Below are 15,114 nucleotides of genomic sequence, written 5' to 3' on the forward strand. Positions count from 1 at the left end.
ACTATGGGGGCGGGTCCCCAGCCCAGGTGTCTGGTCTGAGCCACGTGAACCCCATGCTGCGATCCTGTGGCTTAGCATTAGTGTCTGGGATGACTTGGGGCAAGATCTCAACCTCCCTGCAACCCACTTCACTGCTGCCAGAATCCCTCCTGCCCCCCCTGCAAGAGTCCCCTCCCTGCCCTACCTGGGTGGGGCTGGAGGAGAGGGTTCTGAGAACTTGAGCTATGGTTTGGAGGTGGATCAGCTGTCAAGGGCACTGAGGGGGAGGTGGCAGGAGCTCACCCTACAAGGAGGGGGTGTTACCAGATGTGCCCATTTCTTTGGGGGTATGCTCATTTATTCGGGTTACTCTTCTGGGGAAGGGGGTTCTGTAATTCTATCAATGTACTGCTTGTGTCACTTGTGTTTTCATATGAAGCTCTACTTCTCCCTTCTGCAAATCCCCTCCCAGTGGAGCTATCCTGCAGGACCTAGGCTCCCTAGGGCTGGGTTACTCCAGCCCCAGAACCGGATGAACACCCACACACCCACACATACATTAACAGAGCAAGTGTGAGCGGACCAGGTCAATCAGCACTGTCAAGCTGACCCCTTATATGTCTCTGGACTCACTGGGCTGGATGAAGCAGCACTTTCAAGCTACCTCTCCTTATATGCCCCAGGGCTCCATGGACTGGGTCAAGCAGCACTTTCAAGCTGTTACCCTTATGCGTCCCAGATTCAGCACGTCCCTATCCCCACTCCCCCAACACAATTGTACTGGCAGTAACCTACTTGATGAGCAAACCCCACAGTATTTTGGGTGCTGCAGGGATCTTTAGCTTAGGTAAAAGAAGCGTTGCTGTAGAGTGAATGGGGGAAGCTAAAAACACAAAAGAGTAAAGTTCAGCAACAGAGAGAGAAGCAACCAAGTTAACCATAAAAGTTATTTATTGAATAATAGTGATAACTACACAAGGAGAGCTAAACCAACATAACATATATTATTAAAGTTTTATACCTAAGATAGAAAGGAAAACACAGAGAGAGAAAGAGGGGGGATCTCACCCACTCCATGAGGCTTGAACTGGTCGGGGTTCCCAGGTGATGGTGGTGGCCGAGGGTCCTGAATGCTGGAGACAGGCAGAGCCCCCAGCACGATCAGTCAGGAGAAGATGGAGTTCCAGTGGAACTGATGCATAGTTAGGATCTAAGCATCAGAACCCTGACTACAGGGTGAGTAGGGATTTTTGTAGAGAAATTGCAATTGTTCAAGGGAGAATTTGTTTACAGGTAAACTGATGACTCAAGGGTTTTCTTTAGACTAGACAATAGGAACTGATCACTCTTGGCTATGGGTGGTGTTTTCTTCCAGGGAGCTCACAATGCAACTAGGCTACTTCAGTATTTGGATATCAATTAAGGATTCATTACTAGAATTGGTCTTATAATTGCTGAGCCGGGTGTGTGCAGCCATAGGTTCATTAGCATCTGGAGCAGAGATTCCCATGATGCAGTGCTTCCCTGCTTTTTCTGGTCCCAGAGTTCAGTGTGGTTCTCTGTTCTCCATTCTGTATGTAAATTGAGATGTCTTCCTGTCTCATCTTTCATGCAGATGAGGCTAGGGGAGTTGACTCTGGTCTTCATTCTGTATGCTAATGGAGATGTCTTAATCTTGTCACCCTTGTCAGGAGGGGTCTAGGTGTGTCTCCAAACGCCCTTCACTGCTCTCTGCAAGTTTTTTTCCTTTGATGGGTTGTGGTTTAAGCAGAGGTGGGGGTGTGTGTGTGTGTTTTTTTTCACACCCCTGAGCAAGAAAGTTTCAGCACTGTAAAGTGGCAGTGTAGACAAGGCCTTAGTTACCTCAGGTGCTGGAGGCTCTTAGATCTCCTTCACTGGAGAGACAGTGCTTACTCCCAGGTGCTGCCTTGGCTGACAGACTAGTTCAGGGGTCGGCAATGTTCGGCACGCGGCTCGCCTGGCGGGCCGGGCCAGTTTTATTTACCTGCTGACGCGGCAGGTTCGGCCGATCGCGGCCCCCACTGGCCGCGGTTCGCCGTCCTGGGCCAATGGGGGTGGCGAGAAGCGGCGCGGGTGAGCGATGTGCTGGTCGCGGCTTCTGGCTGCCCCCATTGGCCCAGGACGGCGAACCGCGGCCAGTGGGGGCCGCGATCGGCCGAACCTGCTGCGTCAGCAGGTAAATAAAACTGGCCTGGGCTAGCTGGTCCAAAGGCTCTCTTTACTCCCTGGTATGCTGATGGGGCAGTTTCTCTGATTCATCACAAGCACCCTATAGTACTCTAAATAGTTTAGCTTAACATTTGCCTACCCCTATTTTGTAGATTTATCACTGTACAATATTGTTTTTTCCAGGCTAACATGCATGATAAGGAGCAGGGAGAAATTTCCACTTATGAAACACATACTTAAAAATTAGCTTCATTGAAAGCAGGTACACAAATATCCTCCTTTTGGTGTCATTTAACAAATGCATGATTAGCCAAAGGTGTCACGGTAATTTTGTTCTTCAAGCATCAGTTTCCCATCTTTGATTCCTTTCTTCTCATGCATGCAAAACCATATCTGGTACAGAGCTAAAAATCCAGTGCCAGAATTGCAAAGCTTTGATAGAATCCATTTTTATACCAAGTCTTAGAGTCTGTTCCTAACTCTGTGGTGAATGAGCTCTAATCCCCCGTTATTGTTTCTGCTACCATCTGCATCCCCTGGTGAGGAGGAAATGTTATGTCAGCATGGTCTTCTCACCAAGCTGCTTCTAAATGTCATGTCTCCATCAGGCTGAAAGTCAGAAGTTCACTTTCAGTCTCCTCTCCTGTGGATTAAATGGCACTGAGTTCACTAGACTGGGCCACTGTTGTCCATATTCCACTTAGCTGGTTGTAGCAGGATCTCCCCATCTAGCAGAGCTTGGAATGGTAGCTCTACGAAGTTGATATACAATTCCTCATTGCTAGGGCCACTAATGAATTATTTCACTACATTTACTGTTTTCTTTTACCTGAATTATCTGGCAAAAAGGCTGTACTTAAGGCAGACTCTATACCAGGGGCAGGCAACCTATGACACGCATGCCAAAGGCGGCACGCAAGCTGATTTTCAATGGCACTCACACTGCCCGGGTCCTGGCCACCGGTCCAGGGTGCTCTGCATTTTAATTTAATTTTAAATGAAGCTTCTTAAACATTTTAAAAACCTTATTTACTTTACATACAACAATAGTTTAGTTATGTAATATAGACATATAGAGAGAGACCTTCTAAAAACGTTAAAATGTATTACTGGCACGCGAAACCTTAAATTAGAGTGAATAAATGAAGACTCGGCATACCACTTCTGAAAGGTTGCCGACCCCTGCTCTATACCTTTGCTGAAATGCTGGACAATCTCAGAGTCTGCCCATTTTTGGGATTCAAAAATCTTGAGTCATGCCACATTTGGGTTTTTTTTATTTGCCTTCTGGCGTTTGAAGCCTTAGGCTTCACATTTTCAAGTTTTTTCCATAGCTATGAATGCAGAAACTTTCATTTTTTTTTAAAGTAAGCTGAGAGTCTCATGTAGTTGTTATTTAACTCAAACTGCTGGGCCTTTAAAAAAGACACCAAATACTAAGAGATTTGTGATAAAATAGCAAGACTTGGCAACACTGCGTTCAAAACAATAAATTTAAATAAATGGAGATATCCCATCTCCTAGAACTGGAAGGAACATCAAGTCCAGCCCCCTGCCTTCACTAGCAGGACCAAGTACTGATTTTGCCCCAGATCCCTAAGTGGCCCCCTCAAGGATTGAACTCACAACCCTGGGTTTAGCAGGCCAATGCTCAAACTACTGAGCTATCCCTCCCCCCTGGGCTGTCTTTTGTTTCTTACACGCTTTTGTGCCCTTTCTTGCAATGCCTGATTTCTTCATGTTTTCTTCTCATGCCCATCCTTCAGACTCTGCTGTGTGATAAGAGCCTATACACGAGACTGACTGCCCTCCTCACTTAAAGCTTGCACTTGCAATTGTGCCCTGGTCTATCATTTTTTAGAAAAAGCCCCACAAAACTGCAGTCATCTCATAATCTCTTAGCCAGTGCTTATGTATCCTCCTATCACTGCAGCCCATCATCTTGTTGTCTCTACTCAGGGAATACCTTAAGAGGCAAAATTGCAAAACTGGCTCTGGAGATTCTAGTCTGTAACATGCAGTTGAATGTGCATTTTGCACTCTGGTGCGGATGAGGAATCTTTCTTGGTTTGGCCCAAGTGGTTAGTCAGTATTAGTGTCATTGCCACATTGTTTCCATTAAGAGGAAAAATTGATGGAGTATGCATCTTTGAGACAATCCTGCTTATTTACAAAGAATATACAAAGTCCTGTTTCCCAGAATACAGTAGGAATCAAACAAGAGAGTTTCAGTGCCCACAACTCCAAACTCCAATTAGCCAGCACCCAGCCCAAAAGCTCTTAGCTTTTTCTCAGAGCTACACTACCACTGCTGCTATGGCTGGGAACATTGCTGCCTTACCTCTCAGCTTCTCTGGGCTTTCTGCCTTTTGTCTCAGGCACAGTTCCACCAATCAGAACCCTACCTCCCACATATGCTCTATCTATCTACAGCGAAAACCCTTGAGCCACACAGTTCAACTTGTATTCAAGCTTTGCTATGTGCCTGTGTTTTGGGTGGTACTCCCATTGTTTCAGCTACATGGTTACATAAAGGAGAGTCATTCACGGTCTACATGAAGAAACAATTAAAGGCAGCAACATCCATCAACTTCAACAAGGTTTCACCCAACCCATACTAATCTTCAAAATATGGTAGGTCCCCATCAAAACCAGGACAGATGAGAGTTGAAAGTTATTACAAATATCTAGGGCCTGTACATTACTACACTTAACAGAGCCACTTTCATACCACTACTCATTTTGTCTGCATCCTCCACAACAAAATATAAGAACATCTGCAATGTTTAAATTCCCCCATATTGCCCTCAACCGTAATTCTGGTGGTGGTGGTTTCAGGCTGTCCATTCGTGTGGGTTTTATCCATCCAGTCAGGTGCCTGGAATTGCTGTGAAAGTTCTTCATGGTTGCTCTGAAATCCATCCACTCCTGCAACTGTGTTCTTCACAGTAAAATCTGATGAGCTTGTATTTAAATAACGAAGTTATTTTTTATTTAAACGGTATGTAAGTCGCAACAGCCACAAGAGCCTAGCATTAACTGAAGCCTACAGCACCCTCAGTCAAGCAACCTGCCTTGCAAAATGGAGATGACTTGTTTTCTGCAGCCATACTCTACATCTTTACATAACAATTGCAGCTGCTCCAGAAAAAATGTAGAAGCAATGGTTATGAAATATGCACTCTAGAAGTTAAATATTAGTTGTGACACAAACCATTGTAAGATTTGCAACTGAAAGTCACTCACACAATAAAATTTAGTTTTGCAATGGTGAGACTTCTTTCCAGTGTTGTATGTTATGAACAGTGTAAATGCTGATTGTTCTGCTATTAATAATTGTCAAAATCTTAAAGGTGAACTGCAAAGATTAGTGAAATTTGAATTGAGCACAAGCATCTGTGTGTGTGGGTGTATTCAGCAAAGAATTAAATTAGGCCTAACTTTATAATTTAAAAAAAAAATCTTTTTGGCACTTCCTAGTTTGCTAAAGATATCTCAGAGTACATAATTTTGTTACATCACAATACCACGTTTCATTGCAATATATAAGAAACATACTGGGACCAATCCAATGTCTTTTGAAGTCAGTGGGAGTCTTCCCATTGATTCCAGTGGACATTTGGATGAGGTTTATTGCATCATGTATATCTTAAAACTAATTTAAGATAAACTTAAGTCTTTGTCATATCACATGAACAAATCAAATAAAAATTGCAATTATTTTTTAGAATTTCATATTATGTAAATTGTGGTATCGGTGATGTAATAGAATAGAATGTTATACTCTGGGATAGATTTAGCAAACCAAGGAATGCCAGAAGGATTGCACAGGAAGCAAAGTAATTATTTAACAATTAAAAGTATTTCTGTGTAGAACAGCTCCCAGAAGTTGGTTAGTGGGTACAAATGACACTTAATGCTGATTAATTCATTTTTTTAGTTTGCAGTAAAATTTTTACAGAAATCAGAACAAACGTATAAAACACAGCACCTACACATACTACCCGCGTATATAATTACAGCATCAGAAGTCTATATTCACGCTCCCCTATGAGTGTTTCACATTTTAACTATCAAAATGTTAAACTTCAGTGTTACATTTTTATACAGGTGTATTATTTACTACATGGATTGAAACAGGTGTTTCAAAATGCTTCACATATACAGGGTGCAGGTGAACTTCTAAACTGGGGATTTCATTGGTGAATACTGTGGGCCGTGGAGCTATGCTGATTCATAACACTTGAAAATCTAGCTTGTGTCCTTTTACACTTCCTCTCAGCCTAAGAGCCAAATGTATAACTGCTTTTAAAATAAGTGCAAAAGACCTAAAAATGACAGACAGCAGAAAACAGAAAATTGGATTGATGTAGATGTGATTTCCTTGATTTTTATTAAATTTTGTGTAAGCTGAGTTTCAAGATTCATCATTTTATAAATGTGAGAAAGCACCAGATTTGTGGATCTCTTGTAATGAAATAGTTGATTGGTAGTGTACTTGCAGTCAGATGTTTCTTCCTTTAAACTGCAGATATCAGTAAAATAAGAGCTAGTAGTCTCAATTATTTATATACATATCCAATATAGTTGAATTATTTTGTAACAGTGGAGAGATGGTTAAAATATAAACTTCCTCTGCTGTAGAAAGCATATGCTCTATTATGTTACCTTTATTACAGATAATCAAGAGCCAAAGTTTTGGCCCAAAGATCTTTATCAAGGATAGATGCAAGTTAACTATTCTACTGGACCTTTGATAAAGTCTCCTGTATATGTCATTACAAAGGGATATACTGGTTGGAACAAGTTTTAGTACTGCCAAGCACCCACATATTCTACCGCTAATTGGCAGAATGACTACCCAAATGGTACTATGACAGATTGTGTGGTGAAGATGATCTAGACACTGCAGACAAGACAATTACTAGACAGCTCCTACATAAGTAGCAATGCTGGAACAGCACAGGCCTTTACCACATTAGATTAAAAACCCTCTACTCCCCTGCCTGTGGTAACAGTAGGTCCCTTTAGTTAATTCTTTTGCAGATGAGATAAATACATTCCTCCAGTGATGATACATAATATAGATAAAGCTATTCCTATACAACTAATTTTTTGTTGAACTAAGTTGATAAATCAGAATACAGCGTTATGGCTAACTGATGGTGTGGTTGTCCAGGATAACTCCAGGTGATTTACCTTGTTGGAACAGAACTTCTCAAACTCTTAGTGATCCCATATGACACCTCAAAAGTCATCAGACTTGGTCCTACATATAGCACATTTGTCAACATGAATATTCATTTACTGCATCTATGCATTCACTCTCAAGTCATACAAACTCTGGCTCAAACATGGAACCCTTCCTTGGGCAAAGGTCCCATTGAAAGATGGTGATACTCTGATGCAACACAACTATGATTTGCTATAGCACAGGGGTAGGCAACCTATGGCATGTGTGCCGAAGGCGGCATGCAAGCTGATTTTCAGTGGCACTCTCACTGCCTGGGTCCTGGCCTCCGGGGAGCTCTGCATTTTAATTTAATTTTAAGAGAAGCTTCTTAAACATTTTAAAAACCTTATTTACTTTACATACAACAATAGTTTAGTTATAGATTATAGACTTGTAGAAAGAGACCTTCTAAAAACGCTAAAATGTATTACTGGCAAGCGAAACCTTAAATGAGAGTGAATAAAGGAAGACTCAGCACACCACTTCCGAAAGGTTGCCGAGCCCTGCTATAGCAACATCTCACACAGTGATGCAAGCTGCAGATAAAGCAACGCAATGCTCAAGAAATTTGCATATGGGGCATGGTCGGCTGTTAATGCCTCTAAATTACTTACATGAGAAATGTTAAAGCTTGAAACGGGGGCTGCAGAGAACTTTGTTTATACTCATCGGATCATTTACCCCACGCCTGTGAACGGTCCCTAGTTGCTCCCGTATCCCTCAGTGCTGTCCTGAGCCCACATTAATGAATCTTGCTCAGTGACACCGCCGCCTCCCCCCGTGCACACACCCAGGTGCGGCCCTGGTTTGTCTCTGCCACCCACCGTCATCGCGGGGCTGGCCCCGCTCAATTCACAAGCCGTGGCGCGTGACCCCCGCTTCTCAACCACCCCCCACAGCCGGGGCTTTGCCCAACCACCCCCACAGCCGGGCTTTGCCCTTGCCTGTCTCTCCCACCCCAGCCCCGCCGGCTTCAGTTGCTGGCGCGTGACAGGCACCATCAGGCGCGCGGCTCGCGCTTGCTGCGGGGCCCCGCGCTCGCGGCCTGACACACAAGCTCCCGCCAGGTACAGCGCGAGCCTGTGCGCCGCTACTTCCCCCCGCCCCCCGCCCCCCGCCGCTAGCGCCCCGCGCTCTGATTGGCGGCCGACGCGGCCTGTACCGTGCGAGGAGCGGCCAACCTGGGCCGGACCCGGAGGCGGAACTTCCGCTTGGCAGCGGCGCCAGGGAGGCGTTGTCTCCCTCCCCCCCCCGGAGCGAGAACCCCTCTTGTGCAATACACCCCTCAGGGCGTCGCCATTGGCTGAGCGCTAGCCCCCGCCCCGCCCCCGCTTTGCCGCAACTAGGTGGGTATCTCGGCTGGCTTCGGCGCTGCTGCGCCCCCCTGGGTCATTGTGGGGGGCGCCGCTCTGGGACCCCGCGCCCGGGGGGCACGTGACGTAATCCGGGTGGGGGAGGGTCCGTCCCCTCCCCCTCTGTCAGGGGACCAGGCAGAGGCTGCACCGAGCGTGTCCCCGTGTGGCCGGCTGCCTCCCCCAGCCCAGCCCGCCGCCGCGCGGCTGTTGCCGGGTGTGACCCTCGCCGCAGCGCGCTCCTCCCTGCCGGGCTGGGGAGGTGGAGTTAGGCGGGAGCCGAGTCCCCTGTGCCGCGCCTGGGGAGCCGCACAGCGCGGGGGTGGGGGGTACGTGTTAAGGCGGGCCAGGAGCCAGGCAGGCTCCCCCCCCCCACAGCTGGCGGGGAGGGGGGACAGCTGCGGATCCCCCCCATTTCCTTCTCTTCTCCCCCAAAGCTGCTCCGGGGGCCCTGTCGCCCCTCCCCCAGGAAGCTAGCACGGGGGGGGCTGGCTGAGGAAGCCACCCCACTGTTCTGCCCCTGCAGCGGGCGGCTGGGGGGCAGCTGAGGAGACCCACCCTTCGGCTGGCCGAGCATTGAGATACGTGTGCCCCCCCCCCACCCCTCCCGGTCCTTTAAGGCAAAAGCAAAGGCAGAGCCCAGCCTCCGCGCGCCCCGGTGTCACCGAAACTATGGGCTGGGGAGGAGCCCCAGACCCATCAGCCACTAGCAGCCCCACAGCGCAGCATACCGGGGTGTGGGGACAGGCGGGGAGTTCGGCCAGGAAATGGAAGGAGCCTTCCCGCGAACCTGGGGCGGGGGGCGGCTGCTTGGCGGAATCAGGAGCAGCTGCCGCTGTTGGCGGGGGGTTTCCTGGGGAACCTGCTATTGGAAGGCGGCTGTGGCGAGTTCCCAGGGGGAAAGCAACAGCCTGAGCCAGGGGCCGCCCCATTCCTGCTGCAGTCCTGCCCTCGGGGGGCGGCAGGGGCGGGGTGGTGAAGCGGAGAGGCTTTAGATCCGCCTCTCTCATTGATGAAATTTAAATTCTTGTGCGTTTACCTTTAACCAGTTTGTCCAAGACTAAGAGCCATATATTCCAGGGGACAAGTGTAGGAAGGAGCTGGGAGGAACCGAGCGGAGGAAAAATCTCCCCCAGTTCCTTTATTATTTTTCTTTTTGCGTGTGTGGGCGGCTTCTCTGGTGGGATTTTTCTTCCCCCAAGGGAGTGATTAAATACCCTTTAAAATTATTGATACTATATAACTGGTTGACTAAACCAGACAGGGAAACGTCTTCTGCTACACAAGGGGGCGACAAGGGGAAAATTGCCTCGCCTGGCGTTTATAGTGTAATTTTGGTAAATTCTCTATTTATAAAAGGAAAATATTTATTTTATTAAAGAACGGGAAAATGTCACTTGCACAAGGTAAGTGGGTGTGCTTTTATTTTTCTGAGCGGCTTCAGCTCTGCATGTTGGCTGATTTATTTTTTCAATAGCTCCCTGTAGTCCTGGCAGCATAGTTGGTGGGGGCTTGGACGCGTCAGTTTGATCGGTTGCAGAGTTACCCTTTGCAAGATTTTGGTGGTGGCGGTGGTGTTGATTTGATTGCTAAATTTGACGATAGGGGCCTGCCATTCTGTCCTGGCTGGACTCACTTATCTGTGTATGTTTCTTTTCCGTTTTACTGCAGCGACAGTCAAACCGGGTTGAGGCAGCTGCCGCTGTATCTGTAGTGAATAACAGACGAGATCTGGGGTCCACAGAGGATTATCGCAATGCTCAAATGCCTCCCCTTCATTTATTTAAGGGGGGGAGGCACTGAGCTTGTGTGTCTGTTCTCCTTTTTTGGAGGTTCGGGTAGGCTGTGGCAGTCTCCTCGCTCTGTGCGTATACGTGGTCAGAGTTTCCGATTCATTTATTGCGAAACAAGGGACTAGACCAGGAGTGGTCACTTCAGGAGGCGAAATTACTTCGCATTGCTGTTGCATTTTTTCCTCCTTTGAACTGATTCTTAAGATTTTTGAAAATAAAAACAAATCGAATGTCTGTGCTTTATGTACATAGCATATTCGGGCCTGTCAACAAAATAACCCTTCCTATAGTAAGGGTAGTAGTGATAACCCTATCTTCTGGATGTATGTATAAATGTGTAGTAGAGAAGACTGAGTAAAAATTTGGCTTTGAAAACAAGTCTTATTAACTCTGCATGTGTGCCTAGGCATTGCAGAACACTTACTATGTAAATGGATCTACTGTTTGCAGTCACCCTGTGACATCTGAGCAGAATGTGATGAATTAAAGGGGGAAACCTACAGCCGTTTTCCTCAAGTCAGCAGTCTGAGAATTACTGAGATAAGCCACTTTTCACCATTAATAAACTGCAAAATGTATCTCTTTTTAAAATATGTCTTAAAATTACAATTGGCATTTCTCTGGCTACTGCTGGAGGTGGCCATCTTGCAGAAAAGTGGTATCATTTATGAAACTGACAACTTTAGAAACCTCTGTAAGACTATAAACAGGTTTCAAAAACTATTTGCCTAGAATTTGACAGAGTATTTACATTTTTTCCTGCCATTTAAATCAATATTAAAACACTTGGAAATTTAGTCTGCACTGCTAATGTCAAATGATATTTTTCAGTATGATAATATCATCACTAGGCTTAGAAATCCATTTATGTCTAACCTTAAAATCTAAACTGGCTATGTGTTAATAGCAAAACTGCTTCTTAGCTTGTGCACATAAAGTATTAGCCTGAGCAGAATGGCTTCATATATCTTATAATGAGTGGAATGTCTGCTTACATCCTTAAAACTCAGGTTCTTTTTAGCAATATAAAAAAGAAAATCAAAGAAGATGGTTGTGAGGAGTGGGTGGATATGGAAGGCTTCTAAAAAGATGGAATGAACTAATACAAATTACTTTAGTATATTAGAGAATGCACATTACTAAAGTCTCATCCTGTGAGATACAGAGGGCCCTGAACTCCTGATAGCGCTTTTGAGGTTTAGCTGTTCTTTACTTAATTCACATGGACAGCAGGGTGGACAAAAAACAATGATTTAAAAAAAAAATTGGATTTTTTTTTTATTTAAACCACTTTTTTTTTTATAAAAGGTTTTTTCCTCAAAAAGCATATCTAAAGATAGTTTTAATTAAGATACATTATAGCTCAAAGATATCTCATCATGGAATAGGGATTATAAATTCTAATTCTATAGTATGAGACAATATAGTTATGCAATGTTTAAGAAAAGTTTTGTAAATGAGTTCCAATAGTTCATGGAATAAGGGACCCAATTTTATGGAGTTCCAGGGGCTTCTGTATAGATTATTTAGGTTAATCTTTCTATCTACCCAATGGGACTCAGTGCTAAGTCTAGAAGATACCATCAGAGATGCTTAGTTTTGCAGTTCTCAAACTGTGGATTTTTGTCTCCAGAGATAACATGCTTGTTAACAGCAAAAATGTTTTTAAATAAATAATATATAGAGGTGAGAAATAACAGACCTCAACCCTATTGTCCCTCTGCAAATTTGTGTACACAGAGTCAATCCCTTACCTCTCTAAAAGTGCAAAGTTTCAAAAAGTTCAATGAATAGAAGATTGTTGGGGGTGGAATAGATCTGGACAAGGAGAAGAAGTCTGGAGATAAATGTGAGACTGGAGGGACAGGCAGTAGAAACAAAAGTGAAACTGTTTGAGCAGCATATTCCAGGAGTCTTGAGGTCTTTCTGAGTGTAGCCTTCATTGATCTGAGATCTACCATACCATTGGTGGTGATGGGGGACTTCAACTATCCGGATATATGTTGGGAAAATAACACAGCGGGGCACAGACTATCCAACAAATTCTTGGACTGCATTGCAGACAACTTTTTATTTCAGAAGGTTGAAAAAGCTACTGGGGGGAAGCTGTTCTAGCATTGATTTTAACAAATAGGGAGGAACTTGTTGAGAATTTGAAAGTAGAAGGCAGCCTGGGTGAAAGTGATCATGAAATCATAGAGTTTGCAATTCTAAGGAAGGGTAGAAGGGACTACTGCAAAATAGAGACAATGGATTTCAGGAAGGCAGATTTTGGTAAGCTCAGAGAGCTGATAGGTAAGGTCCCATGGGAATCAAGACTGAGGGGAAAAACAACTGAGGAGAGTTGGCAGTTTTTCAAAGGGACACTATTAAGGGCCCAAAAGCAAGCTATTCCGCTGGTTAGGAAAGATAGAAAATGTGGCAAAAGACCACCTTGGCTTAACCACGAGATCTTGCATGATCTAAAAAATAAAAAGGAGTCATATAAAAAATGGAAACTAGGACAGATTACAAAGGATGAATATAGGCAAACAACACAGGAATGCAGGGGCAAGATTAGAAAGGCAAAGGCACAAAATGAGCTCAAACTAGCTACAGGAATAAAGGGAAACAAGAAGACTTTTTATCAATACATTAGAAGCAAGAGGAAGACCAAAGACAGGGTAGGCCCACTGCTCAGTGAAGAGGGAGAAACAGTAACAGGAAACTTGGAAATGGCAGAGATGCTTAATGACTTCTTTGTTTCGGTCTTCACCGAGAAGTCTGAAGGAATGCCTAACATAGTGAATGCTAATGGGAAGGGGGTAGGTTTAGCAGATAAAATAAAAAAAGAACAAGTTAAAAATCACTTAGAAAAGTTAGATGCCTGCAAGTCACCAGGGCCTGATGAAATGCATCCTAGAATACTCAAGGAGCTAATAGAGGAGGTATCTGAGCCTCTAGCTATTATCTTTGGAAAATCATGGGAGACGGGAGAGATTCCAGAAGACTGGAAAAGGGCAAATATAATGCCAATCTATAAAAAGGGAAATAAAAACAACCCAGGAAACTACAGACCAGTTAGTTTAACTTCTGTGCCAGGGAAGATAATGGAGCAAGTAATTAAGGAAATCATCTGCAAACACTTGGAAGGTGGTAAGGTGATAGGGAACAGCCAGCATGGATTTGTAAAGAACAAATCATGTCAAATCAATCTGATAGCTTTCTTTGATAGGATAACGAGCCTTGTGGATAAGGGTGAAGCTGTGGATGTGGTATACCTGGACTTTAGTAAGGCATTTGATACGGTCTCGCATGATATTCTTATCGATAAACTAGGCAAATACAATTTAGATGGGGCTACTATAAGGTGGGTGCATAACTGGCTGGATAACCGTACTCAGAGAGTTGTTATTAATGGTTCCCAATCCTGCTGGAAAGGCATAACGAGTGGGGTACCGCAGGGGTCTGTTTTGGGACCGGCTCTGTTCAATATCTTAATCAACGACTTAGATATTGGCATAGAAAGTACGCTTATTAAATTTGCGGATGATACCAAACTGGGAGGGATTGCAACTGCTTTGGAGGACAGGGTCAGAATTCAAAATGATCTGGACAAATTGGAGAAATGGTCTGAGTTAAACAGGATGAAGTTTAACGAAGACAAATGCAAAGTGCTCCACTTAGGAAGGAAAAATCAGTTTCACACATACAGAATGGGAAGAGACTGTCTAGGAAGGAGTACGGCAGAAAGGGATCTAGGGGTTATAGTGGACCACAAGCTAAATATGAGTCAACAGTGTGATGCTGTTGCAAAAAAAGCAAACATGATTCTGGGATGTATTAACAGGTGTGTTGTGAGCAAGACACGAGAAGTCATTCTTCCGCTCTACTCTGCTCTGGTTAGGCCTCAGCTGGAGTATTGTGTCCAGTTCTGGGCACCGCATTGCAAAAAAGATGTGGAGAAATTGGAAAGGGTCCAGAGAAGAGCAACAAGAATGATTAAAGGTCTTGAGAACATGACCTATGAAGGAAGGCTGAAAGAATTGGGTTTGTTTAGTTTGGAAAAGAGAAGACTGAGAGGGGACATGATAGCAGTTTTTAGGTATTTAAAAGGGTGTCATAAGGAGGAGGGAGAAAACTTGTTCACCTTAGCCTCTAAGGATAGAACAAGAAGCAATGGGTTTAAACTGCAGCAAGGGAGGTCTAGGTTGGACATTAGGAAAAAGTTCCTAACTGTCAGGGTGGTTAAACACTGGAATAGATTGTCTAGGGAGGTTGTGGAATCTCCATCTTTGGAGATATTTAAGAGTAGGTTAGATAAGTGCCCATCAGGGATGGTCTAGACAGTATTTGGTCCTGCCATGCGGGCAGGGGACTGGACTCGATGACCTCTCGAGGTCCCTTCCAGTCCTAGAATCTATGAATCTCTCACTAGAAGGGCAAACCTATAATGGCAGCAGGCCGTAAAAGAGACCCAGTTTGGGTCTCATCTGTCTCTGAGTTGTGAAGAATATGTATTAAGGTTATAACAACCAACAAGAATGCACTTTTATGTAGAAATCCTTGATTAAATCGAGTCTTCCTG

The 15,114-nt window shown here is 44.6% G+C and overlaps 1 protein-coding gene across 2 annotated transcripts in view; it reads left to right on the forward strand.

Annotated features, from left to right (window-relative positions):
• The first annotated feature begins 8,665 nt into the window (after nt 1–8,665).
• The window catches only part of UGP2 (UDP-glucose pyrophosphorylase 2), a 43,285-nt gene continuing 36,836 nt past the window's right edge, over nt 8,666–15,114 (forward strand). The window contains exon 1 of one of the 2 annotated variants that reach the window (XM_024208408.2): nt 8,666–8,748. Coding sequence is in view for 1 of the 2 variants with exons in the window: in XM_024208407.2 (XP_024064175.1) it covers nt 10,145–10,160 (16 nt within the window). In the remaining variant the exon portion in view is untranslated. Of the gene's footprint in view, nt 8,749–9,756; nt 10,161–15,114 lie in introns of those variants that run through there. The other variant, XM_024208407.2, reaches the window with a different exon arrangement.

The sequence above is a fragment of the Terrapene carolina genome, unplaced genomic scaffold (assembly GCF_002925995.2).
Source record: "Terrapene carolina triunguis isolate 2854851 unplaced genomic scaffold, T_m_triunguis-2.0 Scaffold132, whole genome shotgun sequence".
Classification (NCBI taxonomy): Eukaryota; Metazoa; Chordata; order Testudines; family Emydidae; genus Terrapene; species Terrapene triunguis.